We start from the raw sequence: 27,842 nt of genomic DNA on the forward strand, positions 1-27,842 counted from the left end.
TTCACTTCGCTCTCACCACACTGATTTGGTGTGGTGAACCACACCACTGATTTGCTCCACCCTCTGAGACATGTGTAAAACAGGAGAAGTTTATTGGTCCATATACTTGAACAGTTTTCTTTCTTATGTTTGAAGAGAGATATTCTGATATCCTAAGAATTAATCTGCAGAAAATAATGAAATGACATTGCATGAAGACATGGCTCAGGTAGATTCAGAGTTAGCCCTATTGCCCGAACGGGAACTTTCTCCTATGTTTATGAAGTTGAGCAAGTATGAAGGAAAAAAACCTGAATGAACATTTTACTCAACTGAAAATGAGCTCCCATCTTTGATTAACATGTATTTACATTAAGTCGTTTTCTATGTCTGCAGCATATTGTCTTTATCTTTTTCACTTAAAATTATTTTATATACACTTTCCACAAGAACATGACACACTGCCTGTTGTTCTGATCAGTACGTAGCACAGCACCATGTTGCTCACAGATTCCTATGCTCACTCTTTTCGGTGTCTGTTGTAAATTCTTAATTTATAAATCAATGTTTTACTATGATAAGTAAGCCTCACATGAACAACATTCCTAACTCCTTTCTGACTATGCCTTCTTCACATTTCCATGTTAAACGTAAAGGGTCATTGTAAAGCAAGGAAACTGCACAGTAAACCGACAGAAGAATAACAGAATACGCCATTCCAAAATCTTCCCCTTTGGCATGAGGATTATTTTGAGCTGAAAAAGCAGATCCTAGACAGGTTCTCTGCCCTCCCCCTATCTTCCTGAAAGCTGAACATAACTTTGTGCATAAATTAATCACCAAAAACCCTGGACACTTATCAGCCCCAAGGCAGCACCAAAGGGTTCTACAAAACAACAATCTGACTAGATATTATCTTTTTTCCCTTTCTAATGTATTTATCGTTCAAGCTTAGTATTCTTTTCCTCTTTCTAGTTGCCCCTCTAAATATATGCTGTTCTTTGGTTAAAATGATCTGTAAATCTAAATTCTAGCCTCTTCTTTGAGTTACTTATCCCTTCATTTCTCATAAGTATACATGAGAAAGTGAAAGTGTTACTCGCTCAGTCATTTCCAATTCTTTGTGCCCGCATGGACTGTCCATGGGATTTTTCAGGCAAGAATACTGGAGTGGGTTGCCATTTCCTTCTCTGGGAGATCTTTCTGACCCATGGATGGAACCCGAGTCTCCAGCATTGCAGGCAGATTCTTTACCATCTGAGCTATCAGGGAAGCCCAAGTATACATGAGATGTACATGTTAATAAACTTGTTCCCTTTTCTCTTGTTAATCTCTGTTTTGTTACAGTGAAAGTGAACTCGCTCAGTCATGTCCGACTCTTTGCAACCCCGTGGACTGTAGCCTGCCAGGCTCCTCTGTCCAAGGGCTTCTCCAGGCAAGAATACTGGAGTGGGTTGCCATTTCCTTCTCCAGGGGATCTTCCCAACCCAGGGATCGAACCTGGGTCTCCCACATGGCAGGCAGATGATTTATCCTCTGAGCCACCAGGGAACTCTGTAACTCTTTGTTACAGAGCCCCAGCCAAAAATGGTAAAGAGTAAAGGGAAACACAGGATTCTTCCTGTACACTTTCTAGTGATGAGGATGGGACAGTGAAAGGCTGGAACACTTCACTCTCCCTGGAGACTGCTGTTGAGATATGGGATAGTTGACAACAGACCAGCAGAAAGTAAGAGTTTTTACCATGTCGGTCTTTCAGTTCTCTGTTTAGAGTGCACAGTCAAGAGAGGAGGATAAAGCTTTTCCTTGTCCCTTCCTTTCCAAATTCACAGCGGAAGGAGAAAAACATTTGGGAAAATAGATCTTAAATGATGACTCGCGAGCTTGGTTTTGGCAATCAGCACCTGCGGGTATTGATCCTTAGCCTCCCAGAAGGAGTCATGTTTTGCTTTGTCTCTGTCATTTGTCATAAGGATGAAAAACCATAAGATGAGAATCTCCGTTTGTCTTGTTTTATATCCTGAGAATTTGGCTTTGTCACCAGTGAGAATACTCCCTCTGGCTTCTGCCGCTTGTGGGGTGCAGGTTGTCTGTCAGGCTTGCATCAGCAGCTGGCCAGCAGAGAGCCTAAGACATGAAGTGACAGGCAGCATTCTCTGTCCACCCATGCCGACTCTCAGGGCAGTCTGTCTTAATAGAGTGTCCACGTGCATAAGGGGCCTTTATGGCCTCTACCTTCTCGGCTTGGTTTGAGCAAAAAACTCTCAACCCAGTATCACCTTTCTAGTGATATGGGTGAGGAGATCAGTCGTTTTAGACATCTCACTTTGTGTGAGACAGACGTTTCTTTGCCACCTGAGACATGGAAGATCTTTGCTTTCTTCAGCTTTCTCTGGAGAGGCTCCACATCTCAAGAGGGCTACATTTCTTAAGGGACTCCTCTCATGTCCATGGGTAAGCCCTAGTATTGGTTTTAAGTCATAAAAAGACTCAGTGGTTTGGAGTCACAATTGAAATAGGTATATTGAAGATTTGAACTTTTATATCTAAAAGGACTTTTAAGGGAGCTCATATTTTAAACAAATGTTCAGTTTTTTACCAATGGGAAGATCAGATTGAAACGAAAAAAGAAAGAAAGGAAAATGATAGCTATAGAAGAATACTTTGGTGTGAGGAAAAAACAACACATTCTTAACAAGATTAGGAAAAGATCAGAGAATAAACATCTGGACTGCAGAAGTCACTCAAGCAAGTGTAAAATTTACATTAATATCGATAGCCAGGAAAGAGCTTTGACAAAGGTCCAGGAAATGCACAAGAGGGCTTGATGTATTGCCTGTTACTCTATAGCAGACCTGACCATTTCCAGACTTTCCTGTATTTGGGGGCTGTGCTACAAAAAATTTTTTTTAAAATGAAGATATTGAACTAGCCTATCGTACTGTTAAAGAAAACAAAAATGTCATAGGAATTATCCTAGATTTGTGATAATAGGCAAACATGCCCCTGAGTTCCTTCTTAGATAAACCTTACAATTCTTTCTCAGTACTTTGGAAATATCGACCTTATCATATCTTTGAACATTAAGATCTAAAGAAATAATTGTTGCCTAAAGCAAACATGGGACTGGAAAAAAAATAGCGAGAGAGATATTTTTAAAACAAACTGTTATTTGACATTTCCATAAGCTCCCTTACTCCAGATTTTGTTCACAGCCTCTGTAGGATTATCTTTTAAAGGCAAATAAAAATCTTGAAAGTCTTATCCACAAATCTTGGTAAAAGGGGTCAGCCATCTCAGTATAAATTTAACTTGTTCTATCTGCCAGAAACACCATTTCGATCCAATTATTCTTTTATAGGGCTTTCCTGAAGCTTCTCTACAGGGCTTTAGGGGTAATACATACCCCTGCAATGCAGGGGGCACAGAGTTTCATCCCTGCATCAGGAAGATCCCCAAGAGTAGGAAATGGCAACACACTCCATTATTGCTGCTGGGAAAATCCCATGGACAGAAGAGCCTGGTGGGATATGGTTCATGAGGTCTCAAAGAGCCCATGAACTAAAATGACTGAGCATTCTTTTGTAAGCTATTGAGTTTTGTACTACTGTACCTAAAATGTGGCTAAAATGTTTAAATGAAAGCTATAAGATCCCCGTTTGCATCTATCTATGTCTATCTATATCTATGTATGTATGTTATGTATATGGGATATTTTTCTCCCTCTTGATATATCCCTAAAAACTTCTGAAAGAGCTCTATTTAACTGGCTTAAAGAAAATAGAAGCACTTGTATAAATTAAGACTAATCATGGGATTTCCCTGGTGGTCCAATTGCTAAGATTCTGAGCTCCCAATGCAAGGGTTCCAAGTTCAGTCCCTGGCCTGGGAGCTAGATCCCCCATGCCATAACTAAGATCTGGTATAGCCAAATAACTGAATAAATATTTTTTAAAAAAATAAGTAAGCTTCGTCAAATAAGCTTGGTAACAAATATGTTGTCTCTACTATATGTTTGATGTGATAAAATTATAAATTCAACTTCAGAACTGAATTTTTAAAAAGTGATTTCTTTAATGTATGTCATCAATATGGTAAGAAAAAAAGACGTGTAAATTTTAAGGTTCTGTGCCTCTGTGATTTTTGCTACTTGCTGGATTTGTCAACAAGAAAAACAGCTTTAAATGATGGTTAATTTTTAGTGTCTCATGAAATTTTCATGGCAACTCAAGCACTGAATATGTACATCATTTCCAAAAAAAGAGAAAATACTGAAACATTAATTGCCAAACATATGTTTATCTGCTTTTGACTTCTTATTAGAGAAATGAAGAATATTTGGGTTTGTTAATAACATGCTCTTTTTGCCACTCTAAACAAACATCCTATAAAAAGACATATGTCTCTAGAAATTACCAAATGATATATTCTAGGGATTCCCTGGTAGTCTAGTGGTTAAGAATTGGTACTTACACTGCCAGGGACCAGGTTCAATCCTTGGTTGGTGAACTAATATCCTGCAAGCCACCCAGCTCAGCCAAAAAAATATAAATAAATAAAAATTTAAAAGAGCAAATAAGATCAAATATGAGGGGTCTAGGAAATGGGGTTCTAATACAGAAGAAAGGAGAAGGTAAATTTTTGAAATGAAGGGAAAAGTGTCCTTGTGAACTTCCTGGGGAAAATCCTGAAGATGGCCTAGAATGTGTGAACTTATTGAAAGGAGTTCCATTAATCTGGCCAAGACTTTGGGTAATGAATTAATACACCAATTATTGATTGATTCAAAATTGGGAAAGGAGTACAACAAGGCTGTGTGTTATTACCTTGTTTATTTACCTTATATGCAGAATACATCATGGGAAGTGCCAGGCTGGATGAATCACAAGCTAGAATCAAGCTTGCCAGAAGAAATATCAACAACCTTAGATATGCAGATGATACCACTCTAATCGCAGAAAGTGAAGAGGAACTAAAGAGCTTCTTGATTAGGATGAAAGAGGAGAGTGAAAAAGCTGGTTAAAACTCAACATTCAAGAAACTAAGATCGTGGCCCCAGTTCCATCACTTCATGACAAATAGAAGGGGAAAAAAGTGGAAGGAGTGACAGATTTTACTTTCTGACTCCAAAATCACTGCAGATGGTGTGCGCAGCCATAAAATCAAAAGATGCTTCCTCCCAGGAAGAAAAGCGACTACAAACCAGACAGTGTATTCAAAAGCAAAGATGTCACTTTGCCAACAAAGGTCTGTACACTCAGAGCTACGGGTTTTCCTGTTGTCATGTTTGTTGTGAGTGTTGGACCATAAAGAAGGATAAGCATTGAAGAACTGATCCTTTCGAACTGTGATGCTGGAGAAGACTCTTGAGAGTCCCGTGGACTGGAATCAGATCAAACCAATCAATCCTAAAGGAAATTAGCCCTGAATATTCATTGGAAGAACTGATGCTGAAGCTGAAGTTCCAATACTTTGGCCATGTGATGTAAAGAGCCGACTCATTGGAGAAGACCATAATACTGGGAAAGACTGAGGGCAAAAGGAGAAGGGAGTGGCAGATGATGAGATGGTTAGAAAGCATTATCACTTAATGGCATTAATCTGAGAAAACTCTCAGAGACTGTGGAGGACAGAGGAGTCTGGCATGCTGTAGTGTATAGTGTTGCAAGGAGTGAAACACGGCTTAGCAACTGAACAACAACAACAGCATAATTGTACAGGGGTCTTACAGGTAGGAATTATGTCCATCTTACAGATGAAAAAAATGTGTCCTAGAGAAGATAAATCATCTTTCCAAAGACATATAGCTAGTGAGCGGGAGAGCTAGGATTTAAGATTCAGGTCAATTCCATGGCCTTCTCACATTTATTAATGTTTACCACATTATCTTGAAGTTGAAGTGAAAGGGAAGGAATTCTGTTGCAATGTAATCCTCATCCCTCAACAGGCTATAACTTCTTTGTCTATCACGTGTCTGATTTTGGATCCCAATATAGTTGTGCAAACCCATTTTATGTATTTATGTTTAAGGTGTGAGTTTTCTCTAAGAGGTTGATCTAACACCAGGAATGCCAAGGAACAATTAGAGACTATTTAAATATCAATATTCTTAATGTGCACAACTGATAATTGTGGAAAGCTTTGGATTTCTTTGTGCATACTTTCTTTGTACTATTATTTCTGTTATCTTTAAACGTCCACAGTCAATACAGTTAGAACTTAGGCTGGATCTTACTTCTTTTCACTTTATTAACAAATATTTCCCTTTCCACATAGATCAAGTTACAAAAATTCTTTCTAAATTTACATAACAATTGGGCTATCATCACTGAGAAATTATTTTTCAAACACGTCATAAAGCATAATCTTGTTTACAAAGTGATGGAAATGTTCCCATTTTAGTTTTCTCTTTCCAGAAGAGTATTCTGATTTCATTTCTCTATTAAGTATGAAAATAACTTGGTAGTTCCTGTCAAAATTGAAAATGGACTTATTATACAACCCAGCAATCCACTCTTGGGTATTTACCCCAGAGAAATGTCTTCTTTCCTCCTAAGAACTTCTATATGAGTATTCATAGCAACTTTATTCTTAAATAGCCAACACCTGTAAACTATCCACATTTCCTTGAACAAGTGAAAAAATCCCTAAAAGTAGTGAAAAATCATTTAAGAAATTGAAATACTACATTAGAAAATTTTGTTTAATGAAAAAACACAGTAAGGGAGGAAAAGCGGAACAAAAGAGACATGAGATATGTACAAATAAAATATAAAATCACAGATATAAATCCAACTATATCAATAATAATATTAAATGTAAATGGATAAGAGAAGAATGAATACCAATTCTTCATAAACTCTACCAAAAACCAGAAAAGGTACCCAACCCATTTTATGAGGCAAATATCACCCTGATACCAAAATTAAAGAAAGACATCCCAAGGACAGAAAGCTAACAGATCAATATTTCTTATGAATATGGATGTAAAAATCCTTGACAAAATACTATGAAACTGAATGTAGCAACATATAAAAAGAATTATATCCTATAACCTAATGGATTTTTCCCAGGAATACTAGTTGGTTCAGCACCTGAAAATCAGTGTAACACATCACATCAATAGGATAAAAAGAAAAAAAAAACAGAAACAAAATGATCATCTCAGCAGACATAGAAAACAGCATTGAAAAAATCCAACACAGTTTCATGATGAAACTACTCAGCAAACTAGGACTAGAAGGGAACATTTTCAGTCTGATAAAAGACATCTATTAAAAAACCTGCAGATAAGATTATACTTGATGAAGAAAGACAGGATACTTTTCTTCTATGACCAGGAACAAAACAAAGAAGCCCACTCTCACCACCTCAGTTCAACACTGAAAAGGAATAAAAGCCACTCAGGTTGGAAAGGAGAAGGAACACTGTCTCTCTTCACAGATGACATGATCTTTCATGAACTGGGTTGGCCAAAAATGTTGTTCAGGTTTTTCCATAAAATGTTATGGAACCTTTTGGCCAACCTGATAGAATATCCTAAGGAACCCATTAAAAAAACCTGTTAGAACTAATAACTAAGTTCAGCAAGTTTGCTGGATATAAGAATATATTAAAATTGTTCACAGATAGGTATAGATATTAACTAAGTTGATTTCAGATCATTTTCATTACACCAAAAAGAAACCACGTTAAAAAAAGAAACTAGGTATCCTTCGGCTTTCACCCACTGACCCCTAATTTCAGCACTAGGCAATCACTAATCTACTTTCTATCTCTATGTACTTCCCCGGGCTGGGTATTTTATATGAATGGAATCATATTATAGGTGGTCCTTTGTGACTGACTTCTTTCACTTAGCATAATTTTTCAAAGTTCATCCTGTATCAGTTCTTGTACTAATCAGCACATGTATCAGAATTTAGTAATTTGTGCCTTCTCTTTTACTTAGTTAGCCTACTAGAGGTTTATCTAGACAGGTCCCCTTGAAGAGTTCTGACAAAATGTAGTCCACCGGAGGAGGAAATTGCAAACCACACCAGTATCCTTGTTGTGAGGATCTCTTGAACAGTATGAAAAGGCAAAAAGATATGACACCAGAAGATGAGTCCCCCCAAGTTACAGGGGTCCAAATATGATACTGAGGAAGAGTGGAAGGCAATTACTAATGGCTCAAGAAGGAATGAAGGAGCTGGGCCAAAGTGGAAATGACGTTCTGTTGTAGATTTGTCTGGTGGTGAAAGTAAAGTCCAATGCTGTAAGAAGAATATTACATAGGAACCCGGAATGTTAGATCCATGAATCATGGTAAATTGGACATGATCAGCAGAAGATGGCAAGAGTGAACATTGACATTTTAGAAATTAGTGAACTAAAAGGGATCAGAATGACAAATTTAATTCAGATGACCATTGTATCTACTACTGCAGGCATGAATCCCTTAGAAGGAATGGAGTACCCCTGATAGTCAACAAAAATGTCCAAAATATAGTACTTTGGTGCAGTCTCAAAAACAACAGAATGATCTTGGTTTGTTTCCAAAGCAAACCATTCAACATCACAGTAATTCAGGTATGTCCCCAAAAACTAATGCTGAAGAAGCTGAAGTTGACTGATTCTATGAAGACCTAGAAGATCTTCTAGAACTAACACCAACAAAAGATGTCATCCTTTTCATCATAGAGGATTGGAATGCAAAAGTAGGAAGTCAAGAGATACCTGGAGTAACAAGCAGATTTGGCCGTGGAGTACAAAATGAAGCAGGGGGAAGGCTAACAGTGTATTCAGGAGAATACACTGATCATAGCATACACCTTTTCCCAACAACACAAGAAGTGACTCTACCCATGGACATCACCAAATGGTCAATACTGAAATCAGACCGATATTCTTTGCAGCAAAAGATGGAGAAGCTCAATACAGTCAAAAAAACAAGACCTGGAGATGAATGTTGCTTAGATCATGAGCTCCTTATTGCAAAATTAGGTTCAAATTGTAGAATTAGGGATAACCATTGGGCCATTCAGATATGACCTAAATAAAATTCCTTATGGTTATACAGTGGAGGTGACAAATAAATTCAAGGGATTAGATCTTGTAGACAGTGTCTAAAGAACTATGGGTGGAGATTCCTAACACTGTGCAGGAGACAGAGTCTGACACGACTTAGTGACTGAACAGCAACAACAAAAATTTGTAAATGATTTAAAGTATGCTTTGCATAATAGACAAGTATATAAAAGCATCATATCTAATTAGTCACACATGCTTAGGCATTTTTAGTAATTCTCTTTTAGCAACTTCTAAGAAAATATTCTTTAAATAAGTCTGCTAAGAGATGTGCTCAAGGCTCAGTTATAACTAGTGCTACAGGAAGAGCCCAGTAATCATCTGGAATATCACTCTGCATTTCAAATAATATCCTGAGGTGAAACTGAGCAACATCAGAATTGAGTGTCTTTTAAAAATGATGAAACTTTCATATTGATTTTTATTTCTGTCTCAAAACAAGGATCAAAATTTGGTTTGGGAACTTGAAGGTATTAAAATAACAGGTATAAGTAAGATATGACATTTATCAAAAACACTAAGCAAAATCTTCAACAAGAATCACTATCTCTCTTAGGCCAACTTTTGCTAATCTCTGGTTGTTTCGTCAGTCAGCCATTATCGTGGATCAGTTCTGGGGCTTCTTAGATATATCCTGTCTCTGCCTCTGAGCTGTCACTCTTCAAGTCTCTCTCCCCTATCTTGACTCATTCTCCATACACCTCTGGATATCCTGATATGAATAAACCCATATTCTTTGGCATTTATTCATATTAAAATGGTACCAGAATCTTGAACCCCCAGCTGTCTTCTCATGTCTGGTCACATCGACTTGAGACCTGACCCGTGGAGCCCCAGAAGCTGCTGTCCTGGCGTCATGTGCAATCAGAGAGTAAGAAAACTCAGAATGCCCAGTGTGGGGGAATGTGCCAAATTATCGAGATATTCATTAAATCAACCAATATTTATTGATCGTGTACAATACTACTGCTACTGCATGTACAATGCTACTGACACTATTCTATATATTTGGAACATGTGTGTAAAGAAGAGTGAAGGATTTCTGCCCTCTTTCCTGCAAGGACACAGGCCCTGCATATAGTATCAGAGATGGAACACAGTAAAGGAGGTGTCCAGGAGTGGAAGAAGGAGTGATCGGATGAGAGGTATCAAAGCCTGAGTGGAGACCTTCTATTCCATGATGTGGCAGTGTTGGGAGATCACAAAATTGGTTACAAACAGGCAAATTGATTAAATATATGCATGTGCTCAGGATATATCTTAAGGATGTTAAAGACAATATGTGCCCAGTTTCTCACTGTCATACAAGGGAGTTGCCAACATGAAAAAGGAAAAAGCTAGAATTAACCTTGTGATGTGAGATTGGAGTTGAAGATAAATGAATTCAACTTAAGTAGAGAAAAATTACTTAAATACTACATCCTTCAGCTCTGACCATTGATGGGGCCTGGGAACAGTGACTTTACTTCCCAGAGCTGGTTTTTTAAAATAAGGGCTCTTTGGAGAAATGGCTAATTCCAGGCTGAAGCAAGAAAAGAACAAAGTAAGCATTAGAACATTTTATGCCAGCAAACAAAAAAGTGCCCAGAGAATGACAGGGACGTGTCAAAATGACACAGAAGATAGCTTGCAGAGGCTCTTGTGGCCAAATCAGGGACATTGTGAACATCGAAGTAAATGATAATGAAGCTTCCCTGTGGCTCAGATGGTAAAGCATCTGCCTGCGATGCAGGAGACCCAGGTTCCATCTCTAGGTCGAGAAGATCCCCTGGAGAAGGAAATGGCAACCCACTCCAGTACTCTTGCCTGAAAAATCCCATGGACTGTCACTTGAGGATCCTGGTAGGCGACAGTCCATGGAGTTGCAAAGAGTCAGACACGACTGAATGGCTTCACTTTCATGACTCATTATAATTGGAATAAAGTAGAAAGCCAGGGTCCATACTGACACAAGAAATAAAAGCATAAATTGACATTTTGATGAGGAAGATTTCTCAAAGTAACTCATCCTTTCCCATATACTTCACAATGTAGGTGACTTGCAGACATCATCTTAATCAAATGATCAATGAGAACATCATCAGTAATAGAACATTCCAAAATTGCATGTCACCTGAAAGGAAGCAACAGGAAAAGCACAATATCACGCCTGTGGCATTCCTGCCAGAGATGCATAACCTAATCTACTCCAGAGAATATCAGAAAAACCTTAGGCCATTTATAGCACAACTGGTTGAGGTTTTTAAAAGGGTTAAAGTCATAAAAGTTAAGGAAAAGTGAAGAAATGGTCTAGATTGAAGGAAACTGAAAAACATAACAACCAATTTTCACACATGATTCTGAATTAGACATTTTAGTTAAGAAAAAGTTGTGTGGCAATTGATAAAACTGCATAGATCTGATGATGAGGTGGTCCTAATCTGTCAGTGTTCACCTCCTGATTTGGATGACGTTTTTAGGTTCTGTAGGATTTACACACTGAAGGATTCAGAACCTTTTGGGCACCATGTTGGCAGTATATTCTCATACTGTTCAGAAAACATAAAAGTCTATTCTGTACTTGCAAATTCTGGAAAAGATTAAAATATTTTAATTGCCTTAAAGAGCTGGAAAGACTCTATTCTTTTGAAAGCTATCCTTCAGCAAGAAGAGAAATAAATGAATAAGTAAAACAGGTTTATCGAATGGTTACAGACTTGAGTCCTGGGGCATTCTCACAGTTGAAAATCAAAGAGCAGAGAAAAAGCCAGCCAAGAAGGGCTAAAAAGGAACTAAATGGCTCTAAACAAAGACAGACAAGGTATGAATTGCAAAGCTTTTAATGAAAATGCTTTTTTTTTTTTTACAGCAAGCATAACTTCACATTTGTTTAATAGCAATTATTTCAATACTTGCAAACTCATCGGCCTCTGAATCTATCATAATGCATGAATCTAAGCTAATAATATTACGGAAATGCAACAGCTCACCAAATCCCCCTTTATACACCTTCATGATCAGCAAGATATATAAATGATCTTGTTTTGATTAAGAACTGAATATGCTGGAGATACATTTGATAATTAAGGTTTTAGGCAAATATTCATCAGCATTAGTTCTAATAGCAAACTCAAAAATGTTGTAGGCCTAGTATCAAACAAGTAGTATATTAATACATTTTAAGTTCCTTGAAAGACCACAGCTCCTGCTTCTATAAAACCATTGTCTGCTTGAAAGAATGATGATATAAGCTTTCACTCAACTATTACTTTCTTAATGTGAAAAAGAGACAAAATGAGCTGAAGAATGTTAACTCCACAGTTACAGGGTGCAACCCTCAACATAACTGCTGACGTCATGGTCTTGACAATGACTTTTCCCTGCCACCCTATGGAGAAAGATGAAACAAATGGTACTTAGGCTAAAACATGGCTTCATTGTAATATACATACTTCAAATCCTTTGGGAGAACAAAATAGTTTATCAGTACATGAAACAGAGTCTACAGACAGATCCAAGTTTTGCTATTTATTAACTGGAGACATGTATACCAAGGACTTCACATCTCCCCCAAGCCTTCACTAGGGCACAGAATGCCGAACACAAATGGTGAGTCCCGTGTAGTCCACAACACAACTGCAGAGTGCATTCCACATTTACTTAATTCCAAAATAATTTCAAGATATGACAAGGAATTAGTAGAGCCTGTAAAACCTTAAAAACTCTAGAATCCCCTAAAATAAATTGAGGAGTAAAAGAATAAGATTCTGAATCACTGAAAATAGATTGTTTCTATGTAATAAATTAAGCATAAACTTAAAGCTATAATTTTCAGTTCTCAGTAGCGTACTTGGGAATATTCCCTCACTTCTCTCATAAGTTGGATAAAAGAGCTCTCACCTGGGACTTGCCTGGTGATCCAGTTGTTAAGACTCCACCATTCCAATGCTGGGGTTGGGGGTTGATTCCTGGTAGTGGGGTCGGGGTCTAAAATCCCACCTGGCATGAGGCATTGCCAAAAGCCCCCAGCGCCCCCCATTACCCCCCCCTTTTTTTTTTTGCTCCATCACATGGCAAGTGGTTCCCTGACCAGTATCCCCTGTGTTGGGAGCAAGAAGGCTCAACCACTGGACACCAGGGAAGTCCCCAGCTCTCCTCTTTAATGCTTAACACATACCGTGCTCTGTAACATTAATTTACATACTGTTGTAGGTCCCTTATACTTCAAATACAAACATACAAACAAACTCATAGAAAAAGAGGTCAGATATGTGGTTACCAGGAGTTAGAGGCTGAGGGGTGAGGAATTAGACAAAGGCAGTCAAAGGTACTACAAACTTCTAGAAATTAGATAAATAAATACTGAGGATGTAATTTGGAATGTGATCAATACAGTTAACACTGCTATATGTTATAATGAAAACTGTTGAGAGTAAAGCCTAAGAATTTTCATCACACATTAAGTTTTCTTATATTTCTTTAATTCTGTATCCATATGACATGAAGGATGTTCACTAAACATTGTGACAATAATTTCATGATGTATGTAAGTCAAATCATTAGGCTATACTTCCTAAATTTCTACAGTGCTGAATGTTGATTACATCTCAATAGAACTGGAAGGAGAAAACAAACAAACAAAAACAACATACCATACTGTAATGCCTTGCTCGCTGACAATCTTCTTTGCACATGCTACAGCTTTAGCTATGTCATTTTCCATTAATTATGAAAGTAATGTGGTGAGAAATAAAAACAACACTCACAGAAATTTCATTTAAGTTTATTCTCTTCAGTTGACCAAAGAACAACTAAATTCTCTTAGGTTGAGGAAAAAACAGCTAAAATTGTTTTTTAAGAGTGAGTGTGTCTGTGAATGTTGGGAGAAAACTCTTTCTTTATTCCGTCCAATTTGGCATGAAATAAAGCATTCTGTTTCTCATTTTCCAAAGTCATTGGAACCTTTGGAACTATTGAATATTGTGATAGAAGCTTCTTTTTCTTACTATGCACCACAAAAACAGAACAAAAAAAAAAACAAGCAGAAACTGCTCTAGCAGTTTTTTGCTTAGCAATTCTATTACTGGAAGTTTAATCTAAAGAAATAATAAAAGATGCACCCAAAGATGTGTGTAGAAGATGTTTCAAAGCAATTAATAAAAGGAGAATTTATAGCCTAAGTCCTTAAGAGTGTGAGTTGGATAGATAAATTATAGAATATTTATTTTGTGGAATTTATTCTTCTTGAAATATAATAAAGATTGGTATTTGTTGACAAAAATAATTTTGTATAATAAAGAGCATATTGTAAAGCAGTAAATTTACTACAGTTTCTTTTTATGTGAAATACATTGCTTACGTGTTCATATGTGGGACGGATGTATATATATTGGTGGCTTAGCTGGTAAAGAATCCACCTACAAAAAAAAAAAAAAATCCACCTACAGTGCAGGAGACCTGGGTTCAATCCTTGGGTTGGGAAAATCCCCTGGAGAAGGAACATATATGTATCCACTCCAGTGTTCTGGCCTGAAGAATTCCATAGACAGTATAATCCATGGGCTCCCAAACAGTTGTACACAACTGAGCGACTTTCACTTCACAGATTATAACACAAAATATTTTTTTTAAAGTAAATTACCTGGTTACAAAAGATATTCTTAGACTGATCTTCTTTATTAGGAATTTTAATGTATAAAATTTTAACAATATAAATTCTGGATTGTTCTCCAATATTTTGTGCAGCTAAGATTGCACATGTTATCTCTATTTCAAAAGAAACTCAATAGAATATTTATTTCACTCCAATTAAACAAATGTGTAAATTAACCTGTATGTTAGCAAACAGCAACCTTCTAAGATACGAGTTCCTTAATTTCTTAGTTAAGAAATTAGGAGAAGGATAATAGAGAGTTTACAGAAGTTATGGTGGAATTCTTCTAGGTCCCTAATGAACTCTTCAAGACATTTTCATTTCTGCTGAATCTCTATTCTTATAGGTATAACCAGATGGGGCCTGAGCCATCACTCAACATCATCTTGTCTTACTGCTGCGGGACACGTGACAGCCGTCAACTGCTCTGGGCGTTTTGCCATCATTACACCACCATTTGCTGTTGATCTGAAATATCCCATAATCAGTGTTTTCACTGCTAGGATTGTAGTTGGTAGCTTTTGTGTTATAACTGCTTTCCCATTTGGTGAAACACAACCCTGAATAAAAATATTTTCAGATTATAAACAGCAACACAACTAGACTTCGAGTTCACAGCCCAATTAGTTCAATTTTAACTAATTCTACTTTAATAATGACTTATTTATACGTATAGAGATGTATTTCCTTGTGAAATATTTTAACACTTTTGTGTTAAAGGGCTGTTAAGAGAATTCTTTCATTGGCAAATCATTTGGTAATACCAATGGAACGATATATTTTTAAAAAATATTAAAAGATGCTCTTCTGCTCCCATCTCTCAAGTAAGATTGAGCCTAGAATAGAAAATCAACAGAATTGTTGAGTGGGTTTGGTTGTTTGATGCAGATGTATACACTAGTGGAAAAAAATTTTTATTAGGAAAAATGAGGATTTTTTGGGAGAAAGAAAATTTCTTATGATACCTAAAGGTAAATTTGGGTATCAAATTTGAATCCAGACAATAAGAATCATTGAATAGGAAAGACTATGTTATCCATCCATCTAGCCATTGGCTCATTCACTCAAAAATAGTTATGGAGGGGAAATGTCTGAATTCTACCTGAAAAATACAGTGATGACATTGACAAATACGGACTAAAATATAGAGTGACTTTTCCTTAGGGAACATCTTGAATTCTATGTAAGAAAATGAAAAATAATTAATGAGCTAGAGTCAGAATAATAAAACATCATTACATACCGCATTTCTGGGATCCTCAGATAGATACTGATTGAAGGGAAATAGTTCTTAACTATCCCTGTTTTAAGAGCTCAATGTAAGTTTTAAAAAACCTTGTTAAAAGCCCAACATCATGGGAGGGGGATTGAAAATGAGAAAAAACACAGTCTTCCTCAGGCTTGAAGAACCCAGCTTCTAAACTGGAAATGGATAGAGTCAGACACCAAGTGCTTGAAAGAGATATCCCAGGGGCTGAAATGTATCTTGTAGTCAGCCTTCATGTGCCAGCTGGCGAACTCAGTGGTGCTAGAGGAGTACACGGGAACCTGGCATGCTTAGAACGGTATAGAATTTGAACTTCCCATGCCTCAGTCCTTCAGCTTGTACATCTGATTCTAAAGGAACAAGTTGATGTAAGTATACAAACCCTCCAAGAAAGAAAAAAGCCATTCACCCAAAGTCCCTTCCTTATTATTCATTCTCTATTAGCATCTGTTCCACACCTGGCTACCTATTTGGGGGATGAAGAAGAGTTAACTTACAGTTTGCCAGGCTGACTCCCTTATAGCCATCCAATCCAAGCTTCTTCAGAGTTCTGGCAAGCTCACACCTCTGAAATTTCTTGCCCTGGACAGTGACAGAAAGGAGGAGAAGCCCTAGAATAAGGACAGCCCTCACGTTGACTGAGAAGCCAGACCTCCAGGCTGACCAGCGGGAGCTGGACTTGCTATTTAACATCTTTTCACTTCCCTCTTATCTCACTGGTTTGGTCGCTCCACCCTCTGAGATATGTGGAAAACAGAAAGAGCTTTTTGGTCCACTGACTTAAAAGTTTTCCTTCTTACATTTGAATAGAGATATTCTGATACTCTAAGAATTAACCTGCAAGAAAATAATGAAATGAGATTGCTTAAAGACATTGCTCAGAAAAAACTGGGATTAGCACTGCCAAAAGAGGAATTTCCTCCTATTTTATTATGAAGTTGAGCAAGTTTAAAGAAAAAAAACCTGAATGAACATTTTACTCAACTGAAAATGAGCTCCCATCTTTGATTAACATGCATTTACTTTAAGTTGTTTTATATGTCTGCAGCATATTGTCTTTATCTTTTTCACTTAAAATTATTTTATATATACTTTTCACAAAAGAACATGGCACACTGCCTGTTCTGATCAGTATATAGCACAGCATCATGTTGCTCAGCCAGATTCTTATACTAAATACTTTTGCTGTCTCTTGTAAATTTGTAATTTATAAATCTATATCTTATTATAATCAGTAAGCATCATGTGAATAACGTTCCTAACTCCTTTCTGATAATACCTTACTTCAATTTCCATGTTAGGACATAAAGTGTCATTGTAAACCAAGAGAACTTTATAGTAAAACCTACAGAGGAATAACAGAATATGCCACCCCAAAATCTTGCCTTTTGCCCAAGGATTATTTTGAGCTGAAAGCAATTGAGAAGAATCAGATCCTAGAAATGTTCTCTCCTCCGCTTATCATCCTGAAAGCAGAACATAAATTTGTGCAGAAACAACCCTTAACACTTACCCGCCTCAAGACCGCACCAGAAGACTACAGAACAGCCATTTTGACAATATATTATCTTCCATCAGTTTGTAATGTATTTATCATCTGGAAATTTGGCACCCTTGGCACCTAGAACTCTTTTTCTCTGTGTAGTCTCCTCTCAATATATGTTGTTATTTGTCAAGATGATCTATAAATCCAAATTCCAGCACTTCTTTGAGTTACTCATCTCCGCATTTCTCATAAGTATACATGAGATATATATGTTAATATACTTGTTTCCTTTTACAGAGACCCAGTCAAAAACTGACAAGGGTAAAAGGGAAACAAATGTTTCATCCTGTACGGTTTCTAGTGATGAGGATGGAACAGTGAGAGGCTGGAACACTCCACTCTCCCTAGAGACTGCAGTTGAGATATGGGATAACCAACAACAGATCAGCAGAAATTAAGAATTCTTACCTTGTCAGTCTCCCAGCTCTCTGTAGTGCACTCAAGAGAGGAGGATAAAACTTTCTCCTTGTCCCTTCCTTTCTGAATTCACAGCAGCAGTAGAAAAACATTTGTGAAAAGAGATCTTGAATCATAACTCTTGTGAATTTGGTTTTGGTAATCAACACCTATAGTTGTTAACTCTTAACCTCCCAGAAAGAGTTATGTTTCTTCGACTCTGTCATTTGCCATAAAGATGAAAAGCCATAAGATGAGAATCTCTATTTGCCTTGTTTTACAAACTGAGAACTTGGCTTTGTCACCGGTGAGAATACTCCCTCTGGTTTCTGCCACCCGGGAGGTGCAGGTTGTCTGTCAGGCTTGCATCTGCAGCTGGCCAGCCAGCTGGGAGCCTAAGCCGTAAGTGACAGGCAACCTTCTCTTTGTCCAACCGTGCTGGCTCTCAAAGGACTTTGTCTTAACAAGTGGTCTCAGTTTCTAAAGGCCTCTATCGCCTCTACCTTCGTTACCGGGCTTGTGAAGGAAAAACTTTCATAGCAGTATCCCCTTTCAGGTAACACATGTTAGGAGATCAGTGATTCAAGGTGTCTCACTTTGTGGGAGATAGAGGTTTCTTTTTCACATATAACAAGGAAGGTCTTTCCTTCCTTAGGCTTTCTCTGGAGTGGCTCTGGATCTTGAGAGGGCTTCATTTCTTAAGAGACACCTCTTGTGTCCATGGTTAAATCCTAAAAATAGTTTCAAGCCATAATAGACTCACTGGTTGAGAATCACAACTGGAATACGTTTACTTAAGATTTAAACTTTTACACCTAAAAGGAATTTTAAGAGAGCTCGCATTTTAACAAAGATCTTATTTTTACCTATGGGAAGATCAAATTGCAACCAAAAGAAAGAAAGAAGGAGAAAGATAAGTATAGAATACCTTCGTTAGTGTGAGGGAAAAAAAAAACATTTTCTTAAGAGTAGGAGGGGAAGATCAGAAAATAAGCATCAATAACTGCAGATGTCATCAAGCAAGTATAAAAAGTTAAATAAAGATAGCTGGCAAAGAGTTTTGGCAAAAGTCCAGAAAATGCACAGGTAGGCTTGATTTATTGTCTGTTATATTCTAAGCAGACACCACCATGTCCAGACCTTCCCGTATTTTGGGGCTCCGCTACAAGCATTTTTTTTTTAAATTTAAATATCCTTGAACTATGCTATCTTTCTGTTAAACAAAGTGTTATAGTAATTGACTTAGATTTCTGATAATAGGCAAATATTCCTGAATTCCTTCTTAGATAAACCCTACAATTTTTTCACAGTGCTATAGAAATATTGACCTTACCATATCTTTGAAATGCAAGCATCCAAAGTGATAACTGTTGCCTAAAGCAAACATGGGACTGGAAAAAAATATAGATTTTAAAAACAAACTGTTCTTTGATATTTCCATAAGCTCCCTTACTCCAGATTTTGTCCACAGCCTTCATAAAATTACCTTTTAAAGACAGGTAAAAATCTTAGAAGGAGTATCCATAAATCTTGGTAAAACGGGACAGCCATCTGAGTGTGTAAACTTAACTTGTTCCATCTGCAGAAACACCATTTAGAGCTAACGATTCTTTCATAAGCTGTTGAGTTTTGTATTATTGTACCTGAATGTGGTTAAAATTAAAATGTTTAATTGAGAGCTGTAAGATTGCTGCATCTATCTATAAGTCTATATTTATCTGTGTATATATGTTATGGATATGGGATATTTTTCTCCCTCTGGATATATTCCTAAAAACTTGTGAAAGGGCTCTGTTTAACTGGCTTAAAGAAAATAGAAGCACTTGTATAAATTAAGACCAGTCATGGGATTTCCCTGGTGGTCCAGTGGCTAAGATTCTGAGCTTCCAGTAGGGAGGCCTGGGTTCAGTCCCTGGTCTGGGAAACTAGAACCCACATGCTGCAAACAAAAATCCTGCATGCCACAACTAAGAACTGGTGCAGGCAAATAACCAACTAAATATATTTTTTAATAAAATAAATTAGGGTCATCAAATAAGTTTATGTTATCTCTACTAGATGTTTGAGGTGATAAAATTACAAATTCCATCTAAGAACTCAATTTACATAAAAATTATTTCTTTAATATACTTCAATATGGTAAGGAAAAAAGACATGTAAATTTTAAGTTTCTTTCTTTCTGTGATTTTTGCTACTTGCCTGCTTTGTCAACAAGCAAAAACTTAAAATGATGGTTAATTTTAGTATCTCATGAAATTTCCATGGCAACTCAGCATAATTGTTAAGAATACCTGGATTAAATGGATATAAGTGGGGAAAAGTTTATAAATGAATTTTGCAACCATCCTTATGTTTTATAAAATATACCTACTTAAAAATAGTTTCCAAAATCTTTTTGTAACCTTAAGTTGAATATGTAGGTCATTTTCAGAAAAGAGAAATTATTGAAACATTAATTATCAAACATAGCTTTAAGTTTATCTGCTTTTTGACTTCTTAGAGAAATGAAAGATATTTGAATCTGCTAATAACATCTTTTTTGACACTTAAAAAGATGTACTATATAAAGGCTTATGTCTCTAGAGATTACAAAATGATGTATTCCTGGGAATTCCCTGGCAGTCTAGTGGCTAGAAATTGGTGCTTTCACTTCCAGGGCCCAGGCTCAGTCCTTGGTTGGGGAACTAAGATTCTGCAAGCCATGCAGCTTGGCCAAAAAATAAAAGTTAAAAAAAGCAAATAAGATAGAATAAGTGAGTTCTAGGAAACAGGGTTCTAATACAGGAGAGAGGGGAGGTAAATTATTGAGACGAAGGGAGAAGTATCCTTGTGAACTCCCTGGGGTAAAACTTTAAAGATAGCCTGCAATGTGTGAACCTACTGAAAGGAGTTTGACTACTCTGGCTGAGACTTCTGGGTAATGAATTAATATACCGATTACTGACTGATTCAAAATTGGGAAAGGAGTACAACAAGGCTGCATATTTTCACCCTGCTTATTTAACTTGTATGCACAGTATATCATGAGAAACGGAAGGCTGGATAAATCACAAGCTGGAATCAAGATTGCTGGGAGAAATATCAACAACCTCAGATATGCAGATGATACCACTCAAGTGACAGAATGTGAAGAACCAAAGAGCCTCTTAAGTGTGAAAGAGGACAGTAAAAACATTGGCTTAAAAGTCAACATTTAAAAACTAAGATCATGGCATCTGATTCCATTCAGTTCAGTATAGTTCAGCTGCTCAGTCGTGTCCAACTCTTTGCGACCCCATGAATTGCAGCACGCCAGGCCTCCCTGTCCATCACCAACTCCCAGAGTTCACTCAGACTCACGTCCATCGAGTCGGTGATGCCGTCCAGCCATCTCATCCTGGGTTGTCCCCTTCTATTCCTGCCCCCAATCCCCACCAGCATCAGGGTCTTTTCCAATGAGTCAACTCTTCGCATGAGGTGACCAAAGTACTGGAGTTTCAGCTTTAGCACCATTCCTTCCAAACAACATCCAGGACCGATCTCCTTTAGAATGAACTGATTGGATCTCTTTGCAGTCCAAAGGACCCTCAAGAGTCTTCTCCAACACCACAGTTCAAAAACATCAATTCTTCGGCGTTCAGCTTTCTTCACAGGCCAACTCTCACATCCATACAGGACCACAGGAAAAACCATAGCCTTGACTAGACAGACCTTTGTTGACAAAGTAATGTCTCTGCTTTTGAATATGCTATCTAGGTTGGTCATAACTTTTCTTCCAAGGAGTAAGCGTCTTTTAATTTCATGGCTACAATCACCATCTGCAGTGATTTTGGAGCCCAAAAAACAAAGTCTGACACTGTTTCCACTGTTTCCCCATCTATTTCCCAAGAAGTGCTGGGACAGATGCCATGATCTTCGTTTTCTGAATGTTGAGCTTTAAGCCAACTTTTTCACTCTCCTCTTTCACTTTCATCAAGAGGCTTTTTAGTTCCTCTTCACTTTCTGCCATAAGGGTGGTGTCATCTGCATATCTAAGGTTATTGATATTTCTCCCGGCAATCTTGATTCCGGCTTATGCTTCTTCCAGCCCAGTGTTTCTCATGATGTACTCTGCATATAACTTAAATATGTAGGGTGACAATATACAGCCTTGATGTACTCCTTTTCCTATTTGGAACCAGTCTATCATTCCATGTCCAATTCTAACTGTTACTTCCTGACCTGCATACAGGTTTCTCAAGAGGCAGGTCAGGTGGTCTGGTATTCCCATCTCTCTCAGAATTTTCCACAGTTTCTTGTGATCCACACAGTCAAAGGCTTTGGCATAGTCAATAAAACAGAAATAGATGCTTTTCTGGAACTCTTGCTTTTTTGATGATCCCGCGGATGTTGGCAATTTGATCTCTGGTTCCTCTGCCTTTTCTAAAACCAGCTTGAACATCTGGAAGTTCACGGTTCACATATTGCTGAAGCCTGGCTTGGAGAATTTTGAGCATGACTTTATTAGCATGTGAGAAGAGTGCAATTGTGTGGTTGTTTGAGCATTCTTTGGCATTGCCTTTCTCTGGGATTGGAATGAAAACTGACCTTTTCCATTACTTCATGGGAAATAGAAGAAGGAAAAGTAGAAACAGTGAGATATTTTATTTTCTTGGGTTCCAAATTCACTGTGCATGGTGACTGCAGCCATGAAATTAAGACATTTGCTTCTTGGAAGGAAAGCTATGACAAATCTAGACAGAATATTAAAAAGAAGAGACATCACTTTGCCGACAAAGGTCTATATAGTCAAAGCTATGGTTTTTCCAGTAGCTATGTATGGCTGTGAGAGTTGGACCATAAAGAAGCTGAGTGCCTGAGAATTGATGCTTTTGAACTGTAGAGCTGGAAAAATTCTTGAGAGTCCTTTGGACTGCACAGAGATCAAACCAGTCAGTCCTAAAGGAGTATATTTGTATATGGAGGCAAATGAACTTCTCCATAGTGTAAGTGGGACCACAATCTAGAAGGCTAGAGTTATAGTGACTTTGTGTCCTTGCTAGAAACAAAGGTTCTTTTGAAGTCAATATATACTATGTTCTGGTAAAAGTTCATTATGCCCTTCAAGTACCCTATAAGGACACAGGTTTACTATGTGAGAAAAATATGAAGTTCCATCGTTAGGACCATGGAGGCCTTAATGAGATTACTATTCTGGATCTTTACGTACTCTCACAACCCCCTGGCTCACTGGAAGGTGGATATTTGGTAAAAGTCTATGCTCCTTGTGGGCCTTCAACTTTGTGTAAGCCAACAAGTGGAAGATGACCTTTCAGATGTGGCTTGGCCATTCCTGCACACATCATCATGACACTTGATTTGTGTAAGATTCCAGACATCCACCAGTTAATAACAACATCCCCTTCCAGTTACTTTCCCATTGCTTTACTCTTTTAAAAACTCTTTTCTCTCCTTCCAATCCCTCCTGAATTCACTCTAATCATCCTTTTATCCTCACCACTCCATTAAAATCATTCAACTTGAAGTCACCAATGAATTCCAGAAGTCAAGCCGAAAGGTCAGATTAGTCTTCATCTCATCAAAACCCTCAGTGTCATGTGACACACTTCACTCCCTGTTTTGTGAAACTTGGCTTCTGAGACACCCTCCATTCTTTCCCTCTTTCCTTCCCTCCCTCCTTTCCTCCTTCCTCTACCTTCTGTCTTCTCTTTCTCCCTTCTCCTTCCCTGTCTTCCCTCCTTTCTCCCTCCCTCTCTCTCTTCTGTCCCTTCTACTTTCTTCCTTGGTTCTCTTACCTCATAAGATTCTGCTTCTGTCTTTTTGGTTGCATCATTCTATTTTCCCTTTTTCTAGGCATAGGAGCTCCCTATGGTTCAGGCTGATGACATTTTTTCTTTATCCATCAACAATCCCCTGGTGATCTCACCTAGTCCCACTGCTTTAAACACTATCTGGGCACTGATAACCTCGCACAATTGTATCTCCAACCATTAAATTGTCCCAGAATTCCAGATTCAGTTCAGTTCAATCACTCAGTCGTGTTCCACTCTTTGCGACCCCATGCAGCATGCCAGGCTTGCCTGTCCATCACCAACTCCCGGAGCTTGCTCAAACTCACATCCATCAAGTTGGTGAATTCCAGATATATACATCCAGATGAGTACTTGATGTTTCCATTTGGTAGTCTAATCATTTCTTCAAACCCAACATATTCAATAAGAAAATTTTGGACTTTTCTGGTTGCCCAATGGTTAAGAATCCACTTGCCAATGCAGGGAACATGGGTTCCATCCCTGGTCCAGGAAGACCCCACATGCTGCAAGGCAACTAAGCCCATGTACCACAACTAGAGAGTATCCCCCACTCATTGCAACCAAAGGAAGCTTGAGCACAGCAGTGAAGAGCCAGCACAGCCAAAATAAAATAAACAATTAAGTAAATCTTTCTTAGGTCAAAAACTATAGAGATATCCTTGATTTCTTTCTCTCACATTCACCTTTTGTCCATCAACAAATGAAGTTGGCTCTACCTTTAAAATATACTCAGTCTTACTTCCTCTCTACTGCTATTATCTCAGTCAGGCCACTTTAATTTCTCCCCTATTGATTCATGGTTCTGGGACCTAGAAGTAGGAAATTTGAATGTAGCCATATTCTTTCTGAAAACTGTACTCAATCCTCATCTCCTCCTAAAACTGTAAAACTCCTGGATGAAAACATAGGAGGAAAACGTAATGACCTTGGATTTGGCAAAGATTTCTTGGATAAGACACCAAAAACACAGGCAACAAAAGCAAACAGAGATTAGTGGGTTCATATCTTAAAAACTTGTGCACACTAAAGTAAATAATCAACAGAGTGAAAAGGTAACTATGGAATGGGAGAAAAATTGTAAATCATATATCTGATAAAGGGCAATATTTAGCATATACAAAGAACTCTCAACAGCTCAACAAAAAAAACGATGAACCTGATTAAAGAATGGGTAAGAGAGGGACTTCCCTGGAAGTCCAGTGGTTATGACTCCGCCTTCCACTGCAGGGGGCATGGGCCTGATCCCTGGAATGGCCAACAAGCATGTGAAAAGATCATCATCATCAGTAATCACTAGAGAAATTCATGTTAAACTAAAAATGAGGTATCATCTCCACTAGGATGGCCATTACATAAAACAAAATAAAACAAAACCCCAAACAACAAATAAAATAAGCATTGTTGAGGATGTGGAGAAATTAGAATCCTTGGATACTGCCAGTAGTATAAACAGAATAATACTGTGTGAATTCTTCTGTGACTGACTTCTTCCAGTCAACATAATTTTAAAATTCAGTTAAGTCATAGTGTGCTGTTAGAGTTCTTGTCTTTTCAGCCTGTGTGGTATTTCATTATATAGATGTCCTATGATTTATCTACTCTAATACTGGTGGACATCTGAGCTGTTTTCAGTTTTTTGCTGTTAGAAATAATGTTGCTATACGCCTTATTGCAAATGCCCCCAAGTGCAAAGATGCAAGCTTCCCTGATGGGTATATGGACATTTACTTTACAAAGTAATGCTAAATTGCTTTCCAAAGTTGTTGTAATAAATTACACCCTTTCCAGCAGTATTGTTCATTGCACCATACCCTGGCTAACAGAACTGATTAAACTTTTTTGGGAGGTCAACCTACTAGGTAGGCACCTGTGATTTCAATGTGCATTTCTTAGATTACAGATGAAGTTGGATATCATTTTATATATTTATGAACTTTTTTTGTGTGTGAAATATCAGTTCGTGTCTGTTGCTCATTTTCCTACTGGATTTCTGTCATTCTCTTATAGATCTGTAGTTTACTATATATACTTGATATTAATCCTTTGTCACTTTTGTATGTTTCAAGTATGTTTCCCCACTTTGGGGCTTGTCTTTTCTTTGCCTTTGTGGTATCTTCTAATGAACAGAAGTTCTTACTTTATTCACACTTATTAATCTTTCCTGTTATGATTTGTATTTGTATATTAAATTCTTCCTTAATCTGAGGTCATAAAATTATTTTTTATATTTTCTTCTTAATAGTCTAGCTTTGCCTCTCCCATTAAGTCCACATTAATCTGCCTAGAACTGATATTTATGTGTAGTATTAGGTAAAGATCTCATTTTTCTATTTCAGTGTAATCCATAGCAATTTCCATCTTAGCATAAACTCTAATTTTCATATACATATGGTTTCTGGTACCTCTGTATTGTTCCAGGGCCTATTTATTTATTCCTGTAGAAAGTCTGCACTATCTTATGGGCCTTCATATGTGATGGAGCAACTCTTCCCCTGTCTCTTTCTTGGTTATCATTTGCTTTTAATTCCACATAAAGTTTAGAACTAGATTGTCATATCCAGTAAGATTTGAAAAAAACCTCTTGGAATTTTGATAGGCTTTGCATTAATGCTAAGTCACTTTGGAGGGAATTGTCATACTTACTACATTAAACTTTCCTGTTCATGAACTTGGTATGTCTGTTGACTTTGGGTCTATATTAGTGCCTTCTATTAAAGGTTTAAAACTTTCTCCAAAAGGGCTTGAACCTCTTTATTAGATTTAATACTAGCTACTTTATATCTGGTTTCTATATTGTTGTGTTCACAGAGTTTTCTAACCTGTTGATTCTGATACTTTAACTGTAGTCTTTCACGCCGTCCCCCGTCTTCTGTAAGTAATGGCCACTAAGTCCCACTGTCACATGCTCTAGATCGGCTCTAAGTGGATTACTGTTTGCTACTGAATCTTCCTAAATTTATTTCCTCATCTGTAAAATGAGGAACTCCAATGGAATTGATTTGATGCTTACATTAAAAATACCACATGGGAAAGTGGCCAGTATGTATTAGTCTCTTCAACTGCTTTCTTCCAAGACAGCAAGACGGTTTTCTTTCTTTATGTGCTCCTGGAATTTTGCACATTGCAGTCATTTCGAGTACTCATTGGGTATAAATTATTTCTTGACTCTCAAAAAACAAAAAAAATATTCCTTGACTCATATCCCCTTTCCAAATGTCATGTATCAGAGTGGGCACTCAAATGCCAAAAGAAATAGACTCTTTCACCTAAGGATAAAAACAAAACAGGTATTATGTAACTAAGTAAAATTAAGCACACACTCTTACACCTACCATGAGAAATCTATTCAGAATGACATTAGAATACTATACTCTTCAAAGAAATGTTAAATATATTTCCCAAATAATCTATATATAAATACAAAATATATGGATACAAAATTCCTTTCCTTCAAGTGACTCTTTATGAACACTGAGCAAATTTAGAAATATTTTCAGTATAAACATAAAAAAGGTTTTATTAAGCGCTTTCATCAAAATAATGAGAATATTATTTTCTTCACCATCTGAACTTTGGATTTGACTGTGCTGCTGTGACTTAAGAGGAACAATGGATTAGAGAAGAATCTTTCAGATCTTTCTTGGATGAGAGCTTGGCTTGGACGTTTCTGTTCTTAAGCTCGCACTAAATTGGTTATATTACTTGGGGTGTGAATGCATATGCTTAACTGTTTCCTCTATTATAAGATGAAATTACTGAAGTATGACTTACCTTTTTCTTTCTTACAAAGTTATCACTAGATGGCAGTACACTAATATTTTTAAATATCTAAAATATTTTAAAATGTTAAAGAGTTTAAAACTAAGCTACTGTAAAAAAAAATCACAAAATATTTTAAAAGATACCAATTTTTACCACTAAAATAAATATATTTTAAAGCACCTATTATTGAAAAAGCTGTGGAAAAATATGCATCTTCACATATAGCTGTGGTGAAAGTCAGAGAGCAACTTCATGTATCAAAAAATTTCAATTGTTCATACTTATCAAATCAAGCACCACAAGAAGCTACTTTTCGGAAAAGATATGCATTTAGATTTACTTGTAAGGATATCACTAGAGTATCCTTTATACAAGTCAGAAATCTAGTGGAATAACCTG

The 27,842-nt window shown here is 37.2% G+C and overlaps 1 protein-coding gene across 1 annotated transcript; it reads right to left on the reverse strand.

Moving 5' to 3' along the window:
- Nucleotides 1-12,348: 12,348 nt before the first annotated feature.
- Nucleotides 12,349-16,640, reverse strand: LOC128047846 (lysozyme C-2-like). Its single transcript, XM_052640235.1, has 4 exons — nt 16,445-16,640; nt 15,076-15,240; nt 13,680-13,755; nt 12,349-12,415 (listed from the first exon to the last, which is right to left on the reverse strand). Exons 1-4 carry the CDS (start codon nt 16,638-16,640, stop codon nt 12,349-12,351), a joined length of 504 nt encoding a protein of 167 aa, XP_052496195.1.
- Nucleotides 16,641-27,842: the final 11,202 nt, after the last annotated feature.

The sequence above is a fragment of the Budorcas taxicolor genome, chromosome 5 (genome assembly GCF_023091745.1).
Source record: "Budorcas taxicolor isolate Tak-1 chromosome 5, Takin1.1, whole genome shotgun sequence".
NCBI classification, from domain to species: Eukaryota; Metazoa; Chordata; class Mammalia; order Artiodactyla; family Bovidae; genus Budorcas; species Budorcas taxicolor.